The sequence below is a fragment of the Narcine bancroftii genome, chromosome 14 (genome assembly GCF_036971445.1).
Source record: "Narcine bancroftii isolate sNarBan1 chromosome 14, sNarBan1.hap1, whole genome shotgun sequence".
Classification (NCBI taxonomy): Eukaryota; Metazoa; Chordata; class Chondrichthyes; order Torpediniformes; family Narcinidae; genus Narcine; species Narcine bancroftii.
The window spans coordinates 6,341,958-6,365,655 of NC_091482.1; the positions used below are offsets into that span (position 1 = coordinate 6,341,958).

At 38.8% G+C, this 23,698-nt stretch overlaps 1 protein-coding gene across 1 annotated transcript in view; it reads right to left on the minus strand.

Moving 5' to 3' along the window:
- Positions 1-23,451, minus strand: part of rpa1 (replication protein A1) — a 62,679-nt gene extending 39,228 nt beyond the window's left edge. The window contains 5 exon segments of the mRNA XM_069911169.1: positions 123-211; positions 5,513-5,621; positions 12,533-12,605; positions 14,682-14,729; positions 23,266-23,451. Coding sequence (XP_069767270.1) covers positions 123-211; positions 5,513-5,621; positions 12,533-12,605; positions 14,682-14,729; positions 23,266-23,298 — 352 coding nt within the window. The 5' untranslated portion in view covers positions 23,299-23,451.
- Between the last annotated feature and the right edge of the window lie 247 nt (positions 23,452-23,698).

The following is a 23,698-nucleotide window of genomic DNA, read 5'->3' on the forward strand; positions in this document are numbered from 1 at the left end:
CATGGATTTAAAAAAAAAACAGAACACATCAGGCCAGGCATGCAGGAGGGAGGAAAAACTGTTTTCTAGCATTCACACCAAAACACATATTAAAGGGAAAATTCTGTGAGATGTCACTTAACCTTCATTGATTGGCACTGGATTCCCAATCTTTCCATGCACTTGATCAGCTCTTCTAATTACTTTTAAGTCAACAATGACCACTGCACGTCTGGAATGGAAACAATCACATTAAAATCCTCTCATTAATCTTTTACATTTCTAGTGTTTTAATTATTGTTCAAGTTTTGATAGCGTAAGAGCAAGAAGGCGGCACAGAGTATTAGCCAAGTCTACCCCAGTGATATAGCCATTATCAACTTTTTAAATCGACGATGCCCCATCTCACCTCCCCCACCCCCCTTCACCAAGAACTATGCTCAAAGATTGTGGGCCCCCTTCCCATTGAAGCAGCCAAGTTTTGATTACTTCTATACTAATTTTTGCAGATAATGAATCTTTGCCTGCCTTACGATGAACTAAAGGAAATTTCGCGTAATATCACATTTTCTGTTTTATTACATGACAATTAAAGAATTTTGAATCTCTCGGACTACATAAAAACAAAACATATTTATGATGAGGTAAAAAGAGAACAAGGCTTTGACTTAAATGTGGGGCTCCCGTTGAGAATGGCTGATACAGATAGTTGCACTTGATTTGACCAAATCTCAGCAAGTACAGTGTCAACAACAACAACAGATCCATTTTTTTTTGTTGAGACGTACCTCCACATTCTAACTACTGTACTGGAAGATAAATTTTTCAAAAACAAACTTGACATTAAGACTAAATTTCTTACTAAAATTATGAACAACATCAACATACACAGGAGGCTCTTTCAGCAAAACCTATAAGTGATACCATTAAGAACATTGAGGCACTCATTGTAAATGCATCAATACACTTGCATACCATATATGCCATTGTATACGATGACTCTGGAATTTCTACTTAAAATGTTGGTTTTGAATGATACCCTTTGAATAAGATAACCCCCCCACCCCCCCAAAATTCTGGCACTTATCGCTGACCAGTCAAAAGCAAATCACAATATTTTAATAACAAATTATCATTTAATGGTTCAAATTTTATTTGGATATTTTAAAATAAACCATTTAAGCTCCTCTAACAAGCCGTTTAAAGCCTTTAAAACAGAACACATCAGGCCAGGCATGCAGGAGGGAGGAAAAACTGTTTTCTAGCATTCACACCAAAACACATATTAAAGGGAAAATTCTGTGAGATGTCACTTAACCTTCATTGATTGGCACTGGACAATAGCAGTCGGATAGGGCTGATGGGACTCCGCGGAGGAGCGCTGGGACTTCACAAATAACTAACGGGGCATGCGTAAGATTGCGTCAGAGCCGGCAGGAAGATGGCAATGGTGTTGCGACTTCATCATCCAGGTTTAAATTTTAGACTCTTTGTGTAGGATGATCCTGATTACATTTTAAGTTTTGGATCATCCTATACAATGGCATATATGGCAAGTCCCTCCTTCCACTTTTCCACTGCTGTTCACTCCAGCAAATGACTGTTGCCTATCAGAACTTCACCTTCTGAATGATTTATATCTGAGAATTCATGTGTTACATGACACTTTCGATTAAAGATATAGACAAGGTTTACAAGTGCCAGTTTTAAGCATTTAAGGCAGTGAAGGAGAGATCAAGGGAAAAGAGAACAAAAATGGAGAAGTTGAAAAAAGGAAAATTAGTGCACGATATGCATCACATTTGAGAACTTTTTTTGGAGCATTAGTTTACAGCAAGAACCTCAAGGATGACCAGATGAATGTGCTCCAATTGGCCAGGAAATGAGAGTGCACGCTCACACTACTGTCACACGAATGGAAAGCATCCCATTAAACTCCTTGGGTCCTGAAGAATCATGTCATGTACATTGTACAATGAGCATTTGCACCAAAATTCTTTCTTAGTGCAGCTGAACTCCATAAAAATGATCACAGTATAAATTAAATAATAAATAAAATAGAGATAATAAATATTCAGTTTTCCAATTGCAAAATAAGGTGATGTTTGCAAAAGTTAGACAAGAAAATCTGCAGGTGCTAGGATATAGTGCAGAACACAAAAGTGCTGGAGAAACTCATCAGACCACACAGCATCCATAGGAAGTGAAAGGGTCACAAATGTTTCAAGCCTGGGCCCTTTATCAGGAACATGGAAAAAACAGGGGAAGCCAGATGGGGATAGGGTTGGGGGGGGAAGGAGGAGGAGGAGGAGGAGAGAAGAGGGAGAAAAGTAATGGGGAGAGGAACTAACAGGCAAGAGATACCTGGTGGATACGTGGGAGGGTAGAGAGAATGAAACTGAGTAATGGGGAAGAAGGTAGACGGCTAAAGGTGGCTCTCTGATAAGAGAAGGGGTGGGGAGCTAAGGAAAGGAGACAAGAGGAGTAGGAAAACTGACCAGGAGGGAGGGATTAACAGAAAAACATGTTAGCTTATGCTCCTCCCCCTTCCCTTCTCTACTAGTTTATCCATATTTCTGAAAAAGGGCTCAGGCCCAAAACATTGATTGCCTTTTTCTTCCTATGGATGATTTGTGACGTGATCTTCATTTTTTGTGGCCTCTACTTTGGAATAGTTAACATGTTTATCAACTTTTTAAATTTATTATTTTTTTTTTAATTTTGACATAGCACGATAACAGGCTGTGCCTGTGCCATCCAATTTACTTCCAATTAACCAATAGTGTGTGATGATCGCTGGCGCTGCGCTAGCCACTACACGAACAGTGCTGCCCCTTTCAATTCTCCTAGAATTCTATAGTGCAAAGTTATTCTACTTACCTGTTATTTTCATTTTGGATGATAACAATGCTTTATTATTTTTTTTAAATATTTATTATAAGAACAGGGATGAAACAGTAGAGATCCCATGAAATGTTGCAGAATTATCTTTGTACTAAAATTTGGCATATTATTCAGCAGTGGAGTGTTTTCCTCTAAATAAATCTGAGAACAATTCAAAAATCAAGGTTCCAAAATTGCCAGGCAAATACACTAAATTAAGAACAAAAAAATCAATGTCTAGTCTGCTGTGGTTAATATTTTTCTTCTGTATTCAACTCCACAGTTTGTTGTCTGATGCAATCTGTCCCACCTTGTACTTAACTGGTACTGAACAATTTCACCTTCCACTCTCGCCACTCTAGGGAATTTCAGGATTGCCATTCACTGACACAACAGCTCATTCAGGGGATGTTTTATCCTATGTTTCCAAATACTTACCTAGTCTCTGACAATATTCACTGTATGAATATTTGATGACCTGAAGTTCCCCATGTATTTAACCACAACCAGTTAAGGCAAGACCATATAATCCAAACCAATTCAAACACAGGAGATTTAACAATGAAAACATATTTCTTTAAGTCTGAAATGATAAATCAATCTGTAGAGTGGACGACATTTCTTTAATATATTGATTTCAGATTTGAAATGGCTTATCTAGTTTATTCAATTACCTGGATAACTTGCATTTGCAAAGGGCGATTTTTAAAAAATTCTCATTCACAGACAAGATCGACAAAGCCTCCATTTAAAACCCACTCTTAATTTGTGAAAATAGTGGTGATCCAAGCTTTGACAACTACAGCTCTTGTGATGAAGGAACTGGCAGTGCCAAGACAAGACAAGCCAAGACAAGTTTTTGTGACCAATCCAGTTTATTTCCTGGTCTGTTGCAACTCAGACCACCCCAAAACATTATAGATGGCATACTGAGTGATGAAAATATTGCTCAATGTCAAGTGGAGGTGTTTACTCTGATGAGATGCAGATAGGATAGCCATTTCCTGGTACTAAAGTAGCAGATAATGTGCATCACACATCAGCTCTTGGCTCCGAATTCCCCAACCACAATAAAGAGTGCTGAATTATATTAGCAACAAGTATATTATTCAATCTCACAAACTTCCACTATTTGCAGTTGTTTTGACAAAGAAACTAAGTTACTTTGGGAATTTCTTCTAAAATAGCCTTGTCACCAATAATGCTACTCATCCACCCAGGAATTGCACAATTGTAGCACAGAAAAATCTCCACGATATGGAATTAAAGCAACCGGCAGCCTCAAGCAATCAGCAAAAAAAAATTGCAGAAAATAGGTGAAAAAAAAACAGGTTTAAAATTGGTGCCCGCTAGCAATTAGTTCACCAATCACACAACCATGCAATCTCAAACTAATGGAAAATTCATTTATCTGGCATCTGCCAATCCTCATAAGTGCCGGATACCGGGGAGGGGGTTTACTTTGTTTTTACTGACCAGGCCAAGACCCTTTTGTGAGCAGGACTGATAGGTGCCCAATGATTCGCAATTATGTGGAGAGCTGAATGGCCCGTTTCCATGCTGTATGACTCTGAGCAATTTGCATATAAAATAGTCTGTTTGAGTACAATATTGAAAGACAGTACTTTGATGCTGTGTGGTCTGCTGAGTTTCTCCAGAATTGTGTACTGCATTTTACTGCAAAATCCCAATTAGAAGATATTAAACCAAACTGAATATATACAAATAAAAATCACAGCTGCTATAAAAAGGGAGCAGGTCCATATATTGTGCAATCCTGCAAGAGTGACTTCCTCTGTGGAATCTGAGTATGTATGCATCAGTTTTCCTTGTTTCCTTTGTGCTAATATAAGTGCCTTTCAAAACTTTTAAGGTTTACTATATAATTCTACAGGCAATTAAGTACTTGGGTGTATCCAGAGTTGTGATGTAGGGAAATGCTACAACCACTTTGAGCACAGTTAGAAGTGAGATAATTACATAACCAACTGTTTTAGTGAATGGGTTAAAGGATAAATATTATGCCATGTCATTATAAATCATTTGTTCTTCTTCAAATAGTCCAAATTTTTGCAACCTAGATTGTATACCTAAAATGGATGAGAGGGGGGGGGGGGGTGGGGGGGTGGCTTGGGAGGAGGGAGGGGGGGGAGAAAAAGTCACTGTAAATGTGTGAAAAAGAAAAAGTGTATATCATGGCTATTGTGATTTATGGTGTGAAAAAAAATAAAAAATAAATTAAAAAAAAAAGTCCAAATTTTAACTTTTAAATACACCCAGGCATGACCGCTGCATCACTCTGCAGAACAACCTATGTCCAACACTATATTGAGGGTGCATAATGCACTTGTTGCTGGAGTTGAACATGGAACCACCCCACTTGATTAAGGTGCAAGGCCTGGTGACACTGAAATTTGAAACTGCTGGAACTTAAAAAGGACGACAGAAAATAAAATCAATTCTCTTATCCATCTCAGATTTCCTCAAGTTTTTGAATCAGACTTTGGGAAGTATATTACTTTCAATATCATGTTATTCTCTCTCCACTCAAATGGAGAAATGTCCCTTTTAAAAATGGAAAGCTTCTAACATTTTGGTATTTCTGAAGTTTTTCATAGCTCACAAGTACAAGATAACCTATATGTTGTACCTTCCATCCTTCATTGTATTACAGATGAATCGGTTGATTTGACAGATGCAGTTTATTGAAATAAGGCCCTCATCTCCCATGTAGTTCAGCTGAGTTGCAAGGAGGAAAGCTAAAAGAAGAATGTTTATTTTAATTTACATCAACATTTAAAAATATAACATTACATGCGGCCAAATCTTCTTTCTTTTTCAATCTTTTCATTAATCATATTATAGGTAAACAATACATGAGGGGAAATAGGACACAATCAAAAAGAGGGAAAATTACTATATGGCATCATCTAACATATTGCATTCATTACACCACAATAGGTTTTAATCTCCTCACTCAATCTTCAAAAGAGAAAAATATATAAAACCCCACCTAATCTAAGAAAAAAAAGCAAGCAAATAAATAAGACTGGGCAGCCTATCCGAGGATATTATTAATTAAAAATTAATAGTCTCGTCTTCACTAACAAAGAGAAATATAATCCTGAAGGGAAAATGATTATACGAAAGTCATGTTGTCTCACTAATTTGAGATAGAGACAACTCAAGAATTCATTTTCTGCTAAACTCCTCACAAAATCTATGTTGCAATGATATTGGTAGAAATGCTTATCGTCCAATGACAGAAGAATATGACATGTTTGATCATGCATAGAATACTAAAGTCAGGATGTTATGTTGCTATGACAAAAAATGCTGGTCATTCTGTGTCCAGCTCTAGTCACCACACAATAGGAAAGACATGGTTGCACTAGACAGGATGTTGTCTGGATTGAAGGGCTTTAGTTATGGGGAGAGATGAGATAGGCGAGGTTTGCTTTCCCTGGAGCAAAGGAGGCACAGGGACAACTTGACAGAAATATAAAATTATGAGACCTTGATATGATAAACAATCAATCTTTTTGATGGTACAGGTATCAAAAACTAATAGGTATAGATTTTAGGTGAGAGGAAGGAATGTAAGGGGTATTTTTTTCTTTATACTGTGGTTGATATCTGGAACTTGCTGCCAAGGGTGGTGGTAGAGACATTCCAGGGTTTAAGAGACATTTAGATAAACACTTGAATAACCATTGAATAAAAATTTTTCTCAGATAGGAGCAAGAATAGGCCATCTGGCCTGTCGAGCCTCCTCCGCCATTCAACATCATTGTTTGGGCAAGCATTTTTCTCCCATTTTCACTGCATTCCCTGTCCTGCATTATAAGATTGAAAAATAAATTCCACATGATGCACACCTTCCATTATTAAAAACTTTTTCTCAAAACCCAGTTATCTTGATCTCTACTCAGCATTTATAACTTCTCATTATGTTAAGAGCACCATCCAAGTGGATGCTGTAGTTTCACCTTTTTTTTTTAAATTTTCACACTATGAACCATATTAATCAAAATACACACAAACATTTTCCTCTTGAATATACAGTCATTTTCTCCCCTTTTTCCCCGCCCTCCCTTCCCTCCCTACCCACTAAACGTTCAACGTATACAATAAACCCATTAAACAATGTCATCACAATGAAAATACACAAGAAAATTGTGTCATCCACTTTTGTGTCAACCAGTTCATTTCGTCTTCTTCTCATTCTATAATTTTAGAGGGTGGAGGTCCGCGGTAGGCCCTCTGCTGTGTTCCATGTACGGTTCCCAAATAATGTGACTTTATTTTTTAAATGATATGTTATTTTTTCCAATGGAATACATTTATTCATTCCCATGTACTCTCAGGCTCTCTTCTGAATTCCAAGTTGACATTATACATTTTTTTGCTAACCCTAAGGCTATCATAATAAATCTTTTTTGCACTTCATCCAGTTTAAGGCCTAATTCTTTACTTCTTATATTACTTAGAAGAAAGTTCTCTGGATTTTTTGGTATGTTGCTTTTTGTGATTTTATTTAATATCTGGTTTAGATCTTCCCAAAACTTTTCCACTTTCTCACATGCCCAAATTGCATGTACTGTTGTTCCCATTTCCTTCTTACAGAGAAAACATCTGTCTGATACTGTTGGATCACATTTATTTAACTTTTGGGGTGTGATATATAGCCTGTGTAACCAATTATATTGTATCATACATAACTTTGTGTTTATTATATTCCTCATAGTTCCGGAGCATAGCTTTTCCCATATTACATTTTTTATCTTTATGTTTAGATTTTTTCCCACTTTTGTTTGGGTTTACAGCTTATTTCATCAATCTCTTTCTCTTGCAGCTTGATGTACATGTTTGTTATAAATCTTTTAATTATCATTGTGTCTGTAATCACATATTCAAAGCTGCTTCCTTCTGGTAATCTCAGTCTGCTTCCCAATTTGTCCTTTAAGTAGGTTTTCAGTTGGTAGTATGCAAACATTGTACCATGAGTTATTCCATATTTGTACCTCATTTGTTCAAAAATAAATTATTTCCCAAAAAACAATTTTCTATTCTTTTAATTCCTTTTCTCTCCCATTCTCTAAAGGTAAGGTTATTGTGAAAGGGATTAGTTGATTTTGCATCAATAATAATTTTGGTAGTTGGTCATTTGTTTTTTCCTTTCTACGTGAATCTTCTTCCAAATGTTGAGCAGATGGTGCAGTACTGGTGAACTTCTATATTGCACCAGTTTTTCATCCCACTTATAAAGTACATGTTCTGTAACCTTCTCCCCTATTTTATCTAACTCTATCTTGGTCCAATCTGGTTTTTCCCTTGTTTGTTAAAAATCTGATAGATATCTTAATTGTGCTGCTCTATAATAATTTTTAAAGTTTGGTAGCTGCAAACTACCTTGTTTGTACCATTCTGTTAATTTATCTAGCGCTATCCTCTATTTCCCACCCCCCCAACTTTCCATAAGAATTTCCTTATTATTCTCTTTAGTTCGTTGAAGAATTTCTGTTAAGGGAATTGGTAATGATTGAAATTGGTATTGTATCCTTGGGAAGATATTCATTTTAATGAAATTTACCCTCCTATCAGTGTTAGTGGTAAATTTTTCCAATGTTCTAAGTCATCTTGTAATTTCTTCATTAATGGTTGATAATTTATTTTGCATAGATGGCCTAGATTATTATCTCGTCTAATACCTAGGTATCAGATTGCTTGTGTTGCCATTCAAATGATTCTTTCTTAAACTTTGTGTAATCCACATTATTCATTGGGATCGCTTCACTTTTATTTGCGTTGATCTTGTACTCCCATATTTCTCCATATTCCTTCAATTTTTTATGTAATTATTTTATTGATAATTCTGGTTCTGTTAAGTACACTATGATGTCATCTGCAAATAAACTGATTTTATATTCCTTCTCTTTTATTTTTATCCTTTTTATTTTATTTTCTATTGTTATCAGTTCTGCAAAAGGTTCTATAGCTGAAGCGAACAGTTAGGGAGATAGTGGACATCCCTGCCTAGCTGACCTGCTTAATTTAAATTGGTTCGACATATATCGATTTACTGTCACCTTCGCCATTGGTCCCTTATATAATGCTTTAATCCAATTAATATATTTCTTGGTCTATACGATGCTGGTGTTAGTGGATCTTTCCCCATCTTTGGTATTACTGTAATTATTGCTGTTTTACATGAATCTGGCAAGTTTTGTGTTTCTTCTATCTGGTTCATTACTTCCAGGAGAGGAGGAATTAATAACTCTAAATGTTTTATAGAATTCTATTGGGAGTCCGTCCTCTCCAGGCGTTTTATTGTTCGGTAGCTTTTTTAATATATCCTGTATTTCCTCTATTTCAAATGGTTTTATCAATTTGTTTTGCTCCTCTTCTTGCAATTTTGATAGTTCAATTTTAGCTTGAAACTCATCTATTTTGTCTTCTTTCCCTTCGTTCTCAGTTCCGTATAATTCCTCTTAGAATTTCTTGAAGTTTTCATTGATTTCTGTTGGGTTATATGTAATTTGTTTGTCCTTTTTCCTTGATGCCAATACCGTTCTTGTATCTTGTTCTGTTTTAAGCTGCCAAGCTAGTATTTTTTTCTCCTAGCTCATAATACTTCTGCTTTATTTTCATTATGTTCTTCTCCATCTTATACATTTGTAGTGTTTCGTATTTAATTTTTTTGTCCGCCAATTCTCTTCTTTTTGTTGTATCTTCCCTTGTTGCTAGTTCTTTTTCTGTACTTACTATCTCCCTTTCCAACTGCTCCATTTCCTGATTGTAGTCCTTCTTCATCTTAGTTACATAACTTATTATCTGCCTCTGATGAAGGCTTTCATTGCATCCCATAATATAAATTTGTCTTTCACGGATTCCATATTTATTTCAAAGTACATTTTAATTTGGTGCTCAATAAATTCTCTAAATTCCTGCCTTTTAAGTAGCATGGAGTTTAACCTCCATCTATATGTTCTTGGTGGGATGTCCTCCAGTTCGAGTGCTAATAACAGGGGTGAGTGATCAAATAACAATCTAGCTTTATATTCCGTTTTCCTAACTCTCCCTTGGATATGGGCTGACAACAGGAACAGGTCAATCCTTGAGTATGTTTCATGTCTACTCGAATAATATGAGTATTCCTTCTCCTTTGGGTGTTGTCTCCTCCATATGTCCAAAAGTTGCATTTCCTCCATTGATTTAACCATAAATTTGGCTACTTTGTTCTTTTTGCTAGTCTTTTGTTCAGTTTTATCCATCTTTGAATCCAAATTAAGGTTAAAGTCCCCTCCTATCAATATATTCCCCTGCGTATCTACAATCTTCAAAAAAATATCTTGCATAAACTTTTGATCCTCTTCAATAGGTGCATATATATTGACCAAATTCCAGAGTTCTGAATATATCTTACACTTTATCATTACATTCCTCCCTCCTGGATCTATTATTTCCTCCTCTATTTTGATTGGTACATTTTTATTGTTTAATATAGCTACACCTCTGGCTTTTGAATTATATGATGCTGCCGTTACGTGTCCTACCCAGTCTCTCCTTAATTAATTATGTTCCACTTCAGTTAGATGAGTTTCCTGCACGAATGCTATATCTATTTTTTTCTTTTTTCAGTAAATTTAATAGCCTCTTCCTTTTGATTTTTATAGTCATATAGTTCAACATGGCCATCTCATACTCTGTTTACATCTCATTTCTGCTTCCTCACCACCTTTCCCCTTTTCCCTATTTTCATTTCTTAGTTTTCGTTTTTTGAACGCAATGTATGACAACACTTCTAAAACATAAAATACTTCAACCACTCCCACATCTAAAATTCCCTTCACCCCAAGTGTCCCCCCACCCCCCCACCCCCGAGTCGCCCCTTGTCCTTTGCTGGGCAACCACAACTCCCTTCTCCATTCGGACTGTGAACCCTTTCGCAAGTGTCAACTGATTTCGCAGTGACTGTTATTCTCTCCCACCCAACCCCCTCCAGAAAATTTTTATCTTCACATTAAAACAGAGCTCCTCCTCTTTTCTTCTTTTTATTTATTTACCTCCTCCTCTTCCCCCCTTCTCCCTTACTTCCCTTTTCTTCCCTCCTTTAGTTCTTACTTATACATTATTTTTACATCTTTATATGTAGTTTGTTGTCATTCTTCGTTCTTGTTACCTCTCTTTCTGTCTTGCAGGCGTTCTGCAAATTCTCGTGCTTTCTCTGGATCCGAGAACAGTCTGATTTGCTCCCCCGGGATAACTATTTTAAGCACCGTTGGATATCTTAACATATATTTATAGCCTTTTTTCCATTGGATTGATTTTGCTGCGTTAAACTCCTTCCTCTTCTTTAGGAGCTCAAAACTTATGTCTGGGTAGAAAACATTTTTTTTGACCTTTGTACTCCCATGGTTTTTTGTCTTCTCTAACTTTATTCATTGCCTTCTCCAATATATTTTCTCTTGTGTATCTCAGAAATTTTACTAAAATGGACCTTGGTTTTGGTTGTGACTGTGATTTCGGGGCTAGTGTTTTGTGTGCCCTTTCTATTTCCATTCCTTCCTGCCTTTCTGGCATTCCCAGGACTTTTGGGATCCATTCTTTTTTAAATTCTTTCATATCTTTGCCTTCTTCATCTTCCTTTAGGCCCACTATCTTTATATTGTTTTGCCTACTATAGTTTTCCATTATATCCATCTTCTGAGCTAACAACTCTTGTTTCTTTAACTTTTTTGTCACTTTCTTCCTATTTTCTTTTTAAGTCGTTCACTTCCATTTCTGCTGCCATGACACGTTCTTCCACATTTTCCTTTCCCTACATCTGTTATGACCAGCTCTATTCTACTCACTTTTTCTTCTGTACTTTTCTTTTTTCTTTTCATTTCACTAAATTCTAGTGTCAACCATTCTTTTAATGCTTTCATTTGTTCTTGAAATTTTTTTTAATCTTTGTACTGTCCATTCATTTTACCTTCTATTCCTCTGTGCAGAGCTTGGTGTTCTTCTTCTGTGTCTGCTCTTGGGCTCATGTCTTCTATTTCTCTTCCTTGTATCTGTGTCCCTTCTGACTTTCTTGTTGAGCTGCTTGTCTCAGTTTGTTAGGTTTTTTTTTCATGGTTTCTTGATGTTGGTCCTCTTCTTCTGGGCTGGTTATCTGTTGGGCCTCCTGCTTCTTGTTTTCTCTCATCCCTCCCTCTCCCGTTGCTTTTTCTTCCAGCTGGGTGCCCTGCTGTTGTGCAACTCTCAGCTGTTCGTGCTGTGTAGTTTCACTCCACAGCTGGTCCCCTCTCCCGTTGGTGTTCTCCTTGTCCTTTTTGTGTAGAGTTGCGCACCTCTGTTTGGTTCAGTGAGCCGTTTTTGCAGTCCTGCAGTCAGTCGGTCGTGACCCTGCAGGGTCTCCACTAACCTCGGGGAGCAGGCTCCTCTTTCCATGGCGGGTCCCTGCTTTTTCATGCAGGTAAGGCCTTCTTCACTTTTGTTCTTCTTTTCTGGAGAGGGCTGGTATTCTCCTACCGGCCACTACTCCATCACATGACGCCTCCTGTAGTTCTATCTTGAGTTTGGAATACATCCATAATTGTCATGCTAATACTTTGGATAAAATTCCATAAATCAGTTAACAATTAACTTTTTTTCTAATGCAAATAAATCCTTCAATACTTACATGACAGTGTATGAACTCCATCACTCATTAATACACGATACCTTGGGGGTCCATTTGTAATTTTCCGAATACTCTGTAAACAAAATGAATTCTTACATGGCAAAGGCATTTTTCTCCAGTGGATACATAATAAATTCAGCAGCAGACAAAAAGGGCCCTTTCCAATAGTCACCCAAACAAACTCCAATCATTATAATTTGAGCAGCTCATTGCTGACACATCAGGTGTGTTGAACCTCAATTTCATGCTCACAGCTAAATATAACAGGACAGATTACATATTACTTACGTCACAAGTCACCTCGAGACTGCAAATTTTTAAGTGCAAATTGAATTTCAGCAAATCTTCCTTGCTAGTTTAAAAAATGTTTTGCTCGAAGACAGCACCACCCACAAATCTGGCAAGTTCTCAGGAGGAATTAATCACCACGGCAAATTCCTGCTAATTGTGTATGCTGTTTGTTTGCAGGCCTTTGAAGTGGTTTGAAAAATTAAGATGCCACTTCTGGGCACAAAAAAACACCAAGAGATCTTTTAAAAGCATTCAAATGCAAATTTAATTTACAAGAAAATGACAGCTACACTCCTATTGAATCAACAAATGATTGTGTGTTTAGTTTCTCAAGTAATTTCCAGTAAAATGAAAATAAATTACACACATTCTATTTTCTATCATATTAATTGAACTACAGTTATCACAAAATATATCATGCGATTTTATTAAATAAAATCACAGAAATGGATCACAAATTTTCCATACACAAAATTCCAAGCTTGATTGGAAATGAGAACAAAATATTTTTGAACAATCGTGCAATTCGGAGTGAAATTTGCAAATGGTTTGTGAAATGCACTCGAAGTAGAAAAACACTGATCGAAAGATTCACTTTTATTGAGCTTTCATTTATTCTAATCCTGCTTGCATTACCAAGACATCAACTGGGTAATAACAACACATCCAATTAAAAAAAGCCAAGGGAAGTGCAAAAATGCCCAAATGTGGAAGCCCTGAACTAGTACTTAGCTGCTTGAGCCTGTTAAACTCACTCTGCTCTTTTCGGATCACAAACTCCTTGCAGCAACCCAACAGATCTCCAAAAAAAAACTGGCTGCAATGTTTGGCTGACTCCATGTTCAGCAACACCACCATTCACTTTAATGGAAAGGAATGGCTGTGAAGGAAAGAAGCAAGTTTAAGGTCATTTGTGTTTCCTTTTGGAAGTGAATTGATATTTCAGCTTTTAATACTTTTAACATAATTTTTTCTGAATTTTAAAAAGTGTCATTCACTCGGAAGAAGCAATTAAGAACACGTGATGGACTCTGTCATTCTCAAACAAGCTCTGGTGTTTTCAGGTAAAGCAGCCATGACACCTAGAGATGTTAACCCACGATGGACACCGGAGCAGCCTGGGCACAGTAGATAGCCTACCACACAAGAAATGGACTCAAATTTTGTGAGCCCATGTCTGGAATGTTGTGCTCTCGTGTCCCTACCCAAGGAATAAAGAAATGCTACTGATTGCCAGATGATTGATTCCTAGGAAATCTGCTTTACGTAAGAGAGATTAAACAGACTAGACCTAGATCCACTTGGGCATAGAAGAATGGGGAGGTCACCTCATTGACACATCTCCTTGGGCTTGATATGGTAATTGCCATGGTTGAGGTCAAAGTAAGGGTTAGGCCATTCAGAGATGAGAAGAAACTGTCATCAACAGAATAGTGAATCTTTGGAATTCTCTTGCCAAGAACAGTGGAAATCTGTCGTTGAATAATATTTAAGATTGAGAACATCGATATTGGCTATTAAAGGAATCAATGGATATGGGATCAGTGCAGGTCAAAGATCAGCTGTTAACTTCCTTCACTACAGATCAAGGAGCCAAACAGCCTTATCCACTATTTTTCTTTTAAATATAACAGAATTTTACCAAATGATGGCTCAAGTTCACAAAAGAAAGGAATGGGGAGTTGATTTGGCAGGTGGCATATTATATAGTTCACAAACACTGCTATGGGATTTATTTTTTAAATGCAAAACTGTACTAGTCAGGCTGGAATTTATGTTACATACAATGAAGATATTTACTTCATAATGGTTAATTGCTGGACCTGATTACAAACAGAGTAAGAAAGAAGTTACTTACAATGACTTGTAAAAGTGGCTGTGAAGGAGTTCCCCCTTGAACTATTGACTGCAAAACAAAGATAAAAAATCGTTGTTGTTTCTTCCACAACAATATACAGTCCAAGACCTTTGAATTATCAAAGATAATCATTTGGATTCTGAACAAAAAAGAACTTCAGTTGTTCAGGTAGCATTCATTGTGCTGGGTCCCTTTATCAAGACTAAGAGAAATGACCATCTCCATCCACTGATGCTGCCTGAACTACTGAGTTTCTCCTGCTTCTTGTTTACTCGCGACTCCAGCAATTACTGTTGTTTCATTTCTCTGGATTCTAAAGTACTTTGTGCTCACAGTGAAAAAGGAATTTGCAATTCAAGACGATTCATAAATATTAGACCTCAGTGTTAAAGCTTTTGCAGAGCATTCTACTATTTCACACCTCCCCAAAAACATCTCCACAATTCAGACACAAATAAAAGTTAATGCAGCACTATGTGACTGCATCCTTTCCATTTTCATGGGATAGTCACATTATGGTTGCATCACAGGACTAATATCCAAAGGCCTGGACAATTGATCAAGAGACAAATTCAAATCGTTATACATTTCTCTTTCAATCTTTTTTTATTGGTTTCTATAATATATACAGTACAATGAAGAAAAGGGAACAAAACTTAAAATACAATATCCTACACACATTATATATATTAAAAAAGTACTCCATTTTAAAAAAAGAAAAATTACAAAAAATACCTGAGCAACTTATCCTGAGGGTTACATACATTTGGTTTCTTTTGATTTACACAGTGAATCAAAAAACAAAGGTAAGACTATATGTCATCTGGAAGAGTGAGAGAGTACATCTAATGACATTGACATCAAATGAAAATAAGACACAAAAGGTCACCATGTATCTTCAAATTTCACCGATGAATCAAATACATGATATCTAATTTTTTTCTGAACTTAAACAGGACATAATATGAGAGAACCACTGAAACACTGTTGGAGGTCAAGAGTCTTTCTGTTTGAGTAAGATGGCTCTTCTAGCCAACAATGTAGAGAAGGCCGCAACCCGTGGTACAGGTACAGAAAAACTCCCTGCGTCTGGTTCAATCACCTCAAAAAGTGCAGTTATTGGATTGGGCTGCAGTTCCAGCTGAAATACAGTTGAAAAGATATTAAAAATGTCTTTCCAATCGATTTCTAAGGATGGTCAAGACATACATGTCAATGTAGCAATATTAGATTTGCATCTGTCATAAGTAGGTTTACTATTATAAAAAATACAAGCCAGTTTATCTTTGAACATGTGCACCACTTTGAATTGGATTAATGAATACATTGAAGATGTATTCACCACTTTAAGAATCTTGTCCCATAGATCTTCTGATAAGGGTCTTGCAAATTCAATTCCCAAGCCTTTTTAATCTTATCATGAAGTACTGAATGTAATTACAATAATCTATCATACACAATTCCAATTAATCTTTTCTGAGAAGGATTCAATTGAAAAATATTACAAACTAGTCATGGTTTGATATAAAAATGGAAAGTCCAGTAATAAGATATTTAAGAAATTTCTATTATGTAAATATCTAAAATAAACAAATGTCATATTTACTTTCTAGCTGTTCAAAAGACATTAAACAACCTTCCTTAAATAAATTTGCAAAAGAAATAATATCTTTGATTTTCCATATAGAGAAAGATCGATCAATTATTGATGGTTGAAAAAAAAGCTATGAGAAATTGCACTATTTTCTTAAATTTAAACATTTCCTAAATTTGAACCAGATTGACAATCTATGTTTGAGTTTTCGATTCGATATATCCTTATTGATCTTGGAAAAGCTAAATGGAAGAGAGGTACCCAATAAAGCCACAAAATTCTAAATCTGTCCATAATGGACAATTCAATTTGTCAGAATAAAAAAAATCCAAAAAGTTAGGTAATGAATATTAACAGTCCAGTCATAAAATTTAAAATTAGGTAGGGCCATACCTCCATCTTTCTTCAATGAAATTTACTTGAGTCTTTGTTCTTCCAAATAAAGGAAGAACCTTTTGAAGTCAATATTATCAAAAAAATACTTTGGGAATGAAAACTGGAATCGCTTGAAATAAATATAAAAACTTAGGGCATATTATCATTTTAACTGCATTAATACGACCTATTAAAGATATCGATAAAGGAGACCATCTAGAAAAAGATAATCTCACATACTCGAATAAAGGAGAAAAAATGAATTTATAAAAATCTTTAAATTATTTAGTAATTTTTAACCCCTAAGTATGTGAAATTATCTCTTGATAATCTTTAATGAAACTTGAGTGTAGATAGGGACCTGCATAATCGGAAAAAGTTCACTTTTATAAAGATTTAATTTATATCCAGAGAAAGAGCGTAATTGAAAAAACATAAATAACATAGCTGGGATAGATCTATCGAAATCGGAAATATAAACTAATAGGTCATCTGCATTCAAAAAACCTTACGAGTTACTCAGTTTCTGACAACCCCTTGAACCTCATGAGTGTCTCTAAGGGCTATTGCCAGAGGTTCTAAAGCTAAATCAAATAGCAAGGGGCTCAGGGGACTTCCTTTTCTAGTTTCCCTAAACACCCTAAAAAAGGAGGATTTGTTATTATTAGTAACCACCTTAGCTATAAACCAATTTAATCCATGTTTTTAAAAAAGCCTATACCAAAATTAAATATTTTTAATGTTTCAAATAAATAGTTCCACTCCACTCTGTCGAAAGCCTTTTCAGCATCGAGAGAAACTATACATTCTGGCTTTATATCCAAAAAGGAATAAATAATGTTTGATAATCTACCAATGTTAAAATGTTAACAAATCCAGTCTGATCTTTAGATATTACAGAGGGAAGGATATTTTCCAACCTACCAGCCAAAATCTTAGAAAGAACCTTAAAATCTACATTCAGCAAAGAAATTGACCAATAGGAAGTGCATTCAGTCAGATCTTTATCCTTTTTAGGAGTCAATGAAATTGACATTTCATAAAAAAAGTTGCTGGTAAGATCCCAGAAAAAACAGAATTTTCAAATACTTTACATTTTTCTGCCTTCTCCCTGTAACCTTTGATGCCCTGAACTCATTAAGAACTTGCCAACCTCCACTTTAAAAATGCCCAATGACTTGGCCTCTACAGTCATCTGTGGTAATGAATTCCACCACCCACCCCCCGCCCTTGGCCTGCGACTCTCCCACAACTGAAAGCATCTTCCCCTCGTTCACTCTCGCCCCTTCAATGTGAAACTGTGAATACAGTAAAGTGCCTGCTATCTGGAATTCAAGCAACTGGCAAAAAAACCCACAAACAAACAAACAAACAAATAAATAAATAGAGAGAAAGTAACTAAGAATAAATACAAATGTAAATAAAAGTTTTAAATTGAAAAAATGAATGTTCTGAAGTAATACATAAACCTTTGGTGATGATAGGAGTAATATTTCTTTTTAATATTTTATTTTAACTTTTCTAAGACTCAGAATATTATTCTTCTTCTTTCTTTGGCTTGGCTTCGCGGACGAAGATTTATGGAGGGGGTAAAAAGTCCACGTCAGCTGCAGGCTCGTTTGTGGCTGACCAGTCCGATGCGGGACAGGCAGACACGATTGCAGCGGTTGCAAGGGAAAATTGGTTGGTTGGGGTTGGATGTTGGGTTTTTCCTCCTTTGCCTTTTGTCAGTGAGGTGGGCTCTGCGGTCTTCTTCAAAGGAGGCTGCTGCCCGCCAAACTGTGAGGCGCCAAGATGCACGGTTTGAGGCGTTATCAGCCCACTGGCGGTGGTCAATGTGGCAGGCACCAAGAGATTTCTTTAGGCAGTCCTTGTACCTTTTCTTTGGTGCACCTCTGTCACGGTGGCCAGTGGAGAGCTCGCCATATAATACGATCTTGGGAAGGCGATGGTCCTCCATTCTGGAGACGTGACCCATCCAGCGCAGCTGGATCTTCAGCAGCGTGGACTCGATGCTGTCGACCTCTGCCATCTCGAGTACCTCGACGTTAGGGGTGTGAGCGCTCCAATGGATGTTGAGGATGGAGCGGAGACAACGCTGGTGGAAGCGTTCTAGGAGCCGTAGGTGGTGCCGGTAGAGGACCCATGATTCGGAGCCGAACAGGAGTGTGGGTATGACAACGGCTCTGTATACGCTTATCTTTGTGAGGTTTTTCAGTTGGTTGTTTTTCCAGACTCTTTTGTGTAGTCTTCCAAAGGCGCTATTTGCCTTGGCGAGTCTGTTGTCTATCTCATTGTCGATCCTTGCATCTGATGAAATGGTGCAGCCGAGATAGGTAAACTGGTTGACCGTTTTGAGTTTTGTGTGCCCGATGGAGATGTGGGGGGGCTGGTAGTCATGGTGGGGAGCTGGCTGATGGAGGACCTCAGTTTTCTTCAGGCTGACTTCCAGGCCAAACATTTTGGCTGTTTCCGCAAAGCAGGACGTCAAGCGCTGAAGAGCTGGCTCTGAATGGGCAACTAAAGCGGCATCATCTGCAAAGAGTAGTTCACGGACAAGTTTCTCTTGTGTCTTGGTGTGAGCTTGCAGGCGCCTCAGATTGAAGAGACTGCCATCCGTGCGGTACCGGATGTAAACAGCGTCTTCATTGTTGGGGTCTTTCATGGCTTGGTTCAGCATCATGCTGAAGAAGATTGAAAAGAGGGTTGGTGCGAGAACACAGCCTTGCTTCACGCCATTGTTAATGGAGAAGGGTTCAGAGAGCTCATTGCTGTATCTGACCCGACCTTGTTGGTTTTCGTGCAGTTGGATAATCATGTTGAGGAACTTTGGGGGACATCCGATGCGCTCTAGTATTTGCCAAAGCCCTTTCCTGCTCACGGTGTCGAAGGCTTTGGTGAGGTCAACAAAGGTGATGTAGAGTCCTTTGTTTTGTTCTCTGCACTTTTCTTGGAGCTGTCTGAGGGCAAAGACCATGTCAGTGGTTCCTCTGTTTGCGCGAAAGCCGCACTGTGATTCTGGGAGAATATTCTCGGCGACACTAGGTATTATTCTATTTAGTAGAATCCTAGCGAAGATTACACACAGCATATTAACAGTATTTTAGAATTACAGCCTCATATGATTGCCCAAATCTCACCCCGATCACCAACTGCTAACATTAAAAAAAACAATTGTTTGAACATGCCTTCATTAATTAGTCCAGATCTTGATCTTCAGGAATTCAACGCTATTAACCTAACTATATTATTCAAACCTTTTTGGGAAGTTAATTATATCCTTAACCCAGTATGATTCAAATAAGGTTGCCGTATTTTAACAAACACTTCATATTTCTTTCTAAGATTATATATTATCCTCTCTAAGGAGGTGGGGAGGGCACACCTTTGCATTTCCATATTCCAGTGAGTAATAAGTAAGGGGGGGTGAGGAGTAAATATTCAGCCATCAGAATAACTTGGTTGTTCTCTGCTCGTGTAACAGCTGTTTGAATAAAGTTTGAATAAAGTTGTGTTTGAATGAAGAACTGGTCAATGCCACTCACCATTGAAGTGACTCTTAAAGTATTTCCTTATCCCTGCTTAGTAAGAGTCTTTATCTTTATTAGCATATTAAGTATATTAGTAAGGCTTTATCTGTAAACTTGGTGGGGTGGGGGTTTAATTATCTATAATGTTTTTGTTTGTCTTTCGGGTGGCTCTGTGGAGGGGGAAGAACTTGCAGCGAAAGTATGTGACTGAAAATAAGGTAAAATTCTATGGTTTTATGAAAGTAGAGTACAATATGGTCTTTCTGTCTTTTAAACTGTTTATGCAGGTGTATTAATTTGGCATTGCAAGAATGAGTATCAAGCAACTGGAAATTTGCTTATCTGGCATCTATCAATCCTCATAGGTGCCAGATACCAGGGTGTTACAGTTTTTATTTACCTATCCTTGTATAAATTTGTGTAGATATCCTTTTATATTTATTATCTCTTTACCTGTCTTACAGCAATGGTCTTCCAATAAAGGGTTGTACTAAAGTGGTGGGAGCAACATCACTGTGCACCCCACCTCCATGCAGCCACGAGCAGCACCACAGACAGGTGGCTGGCCAGGCTCTCATGGTGGGGAGGGAAGCAAGTTAGCCTGAGGCCCATTACATAGCTGCATACATACAATCGCACCCCCCCTGCCCCCCGCCCCCCCAGACAACCTCATCACCAGTTTGTTCAGTGAAGGTACAGTGTTTCTGTCTTTTAAACAGGTGCATTAATTAGGTATTGCAAGAGTCAGTCTCAAGCAACCAGAAATCTCACTTATCTGGTATCTTCCGATCTATGAAAGGGCCAGATTCCAGGAGTGTTACAGTATTTATTTACCTATGCTTATATAGGTATATGTATATATCCTTTTATATTTATTATCTCTTTACCTGCCTTGATATGTTTAGTATTGTACTACTGCTGTTAATGCATCTTGTGTCCATGCGTGGTTGCAGCAAGTAAGGACTTGTGTACATGACAAACGTTAATCTCATCTCAGACTGTGTTCCTAACATTGCACACTGCAGATCACCTATAACAAACTCATGGACCAGTGGATAACAGGATGAGAAGATGCCCCAAGGAATAAGAATTGCAAGAAGAGAGATAGAAACTATTGGAAAGGATGTGTAACATCATTGTGAAAACACACTAAGCAAATAGCAGCAGGATATTAATGAATATTATTATTTAAAAGAAAATTATTTCAGATGCCGTGGGCCTATTTCAGATGTCGATATGAAACCACATGAGATAGGTGCAATTTTAAATGGATATTTCTCATCAGCCTTTACTTTGGAGGGGAATCGCAGAATCCAAAAATTTGAAGGAAACAAGTAGCAACGTGCTGGACCATATTAGAACCACCAGGGAGGACTTGGCAGCCAAGGAGTGTATGAAAGAGGACAAAACCCCTGGGCCTGATGAAGTGCCTGAGGGGCAGCTTTTTCACTCAGAGAGTGGTCCCTATCTGGAATGAGCCATCAGATGAAATTATAGATGCAAAGAACTTGGTCAGATTCATGGCTAGATATGGACTAAATGTCACTCCTTCTGCTTATTCCTTGAAGGGCATCAGGCCCAAAATGTTGGCAATATATCTTTGCTTTTTATTGATGCTGAAAAGACTGGCCCAACCAGCACACATCTAGGTTTCCCCAGCATTGTATTTTTACTTCAACCAGTGTTTGCAGCCTTTCATGTTTTACTTCAGGAAAACAGGAAAGTCTGCATATGCTGGAGTCTAGTGCAATACACAAAGTTGCAATACATCTAGGCCATGTTGATAGCAGGAAGTGCTTCAAGTCAAGTGACCTTTATTTATTATTCATATCATGCTCGCATGGTAAAGACGAGATAGTGTTTTTCAAGGATCATGGAGCATATTTACATAAATATAAGTTAAAATAGAAGTTAAACACATTATTGTACTCTACTTTCATAAAACCATAGACACATACAGTATCCTCCATAAAATAGTGACAGTGGAAAAAAGAAAATGAAGTGGCAGGTAAGACAGCAGGGAAACAGGAAAGTTTGCAAATGTTAGGGTCAATTTTAAGTGCATAAAGGTGCTGGAGAAACTCAGCAGGAACACAGCATCTGTAGGGTGATCAATGACAAAGAGCTCAGGCCAAAATCACAAAGAAGGCTCGCCAGCAGCTAAACTTTGTGAGGAGTTTGAGGAGATTCAGTAAGTCACTGAAGACTCTCGTAAACTTCTACAGGTGTACCATGGAGAGCATTCTGGCTGATTGCATCACTGCCTGACATGGAAGCGCTAAATCTCAGGACAAGAATAAGCTTGAGGGTTGTTAACTTGGTCTGCGACATCACAGGCAACCAGACATCACTCCATCGAGGACATCAACATGAGGCGGTGTCTTTAAAAAGCAGCCTCTGTCCTGGAGGACCCCCACCATCCCAGGCCGTGCCTTCTTCACTCTGCTACTCTGCTACCATCAGGAGAAAAGGTACAGGAGCCTAATAAAGACAAGCCCTCAGCAGCACAGGGACAGCTCCTTCCCAGCTGAATAATCAATGAACCAAAGACACTGCCTTACTTTTCATGCACTGTTATTTTACATTATTGTTGTGAAATGGTTATTCTGGCCGCTGAGCGACCTGCTGAGTTTCTACAGGACGTTTGTGCATGGCAGGCGGGGGTGGGGGGAGGCGGGGGAGGGAGGGGAGGAGGCGGGGGAGGGAGGGGAGGCGGCGGGGGGGGGGGCGGCGGCGGGGGGGGGGGCGGCGGCGGGGGGGGGGGCGGCGGCGGGGGGGGGGGCGGCGGCGGGGGGGGGGGGCGGCGGCGGGGGGGGGGGCGGCGGCGGGGGGGGGGGCGGCGGCGGGGGGGGGGGCGGCGGGTGGGGGGGCGGCGGCGGGGGGGGGGCGGCGGGGGGGGGGGCGGCGGCGGGGGGAAAGGTCACACCAGCAATGGCCCAAGGAGTTGCACAACAGTGGTGGGAGCCACAGAGCCGATGCACCCCACCTCCATGCAGCCAGGAGCAGCACCACAGAGACAGGCGGCTGCAATGGCCGGGACGGCCAACACGCGAGCCTGAGGCCCATTACGCAGCTGGATACCTACCGCAATCGCCCCCTCGGACAACCTAATGGCCATCACGACGTCTTCCGAACACTTTTACTCTTATCCAGGCCGCCGCTTCCACGCTGGCGCCAATTTAATAAAAACAACCCACCTCGTTTCGCGATTCACCCGCGCGCTTTTACTTTTTTTCCCCCCCCCGACGTCATCAAGGCGCAGGCGCAATGCTATCGCCGCGCAGGCGCGTCCGGCCTGCGCGGTGACGTCACGACCCCGGCCAAGGCAGCCCGCGTCAGGCAGTCGCGCACAGGCCGATCCCACCGGCGGTTGCTATTGGTTCCACCAGTCGAATGACCACGGTAGGCTCCCCTGCTCTTCAATAGATGCCATTGCCCACAACCTGAGAGGGCCTGTTTTTTTTTTAAACCATTCTCTGCAGAAAGGCCAATGAGCAGAAATAGGCCATTCTGCCCAT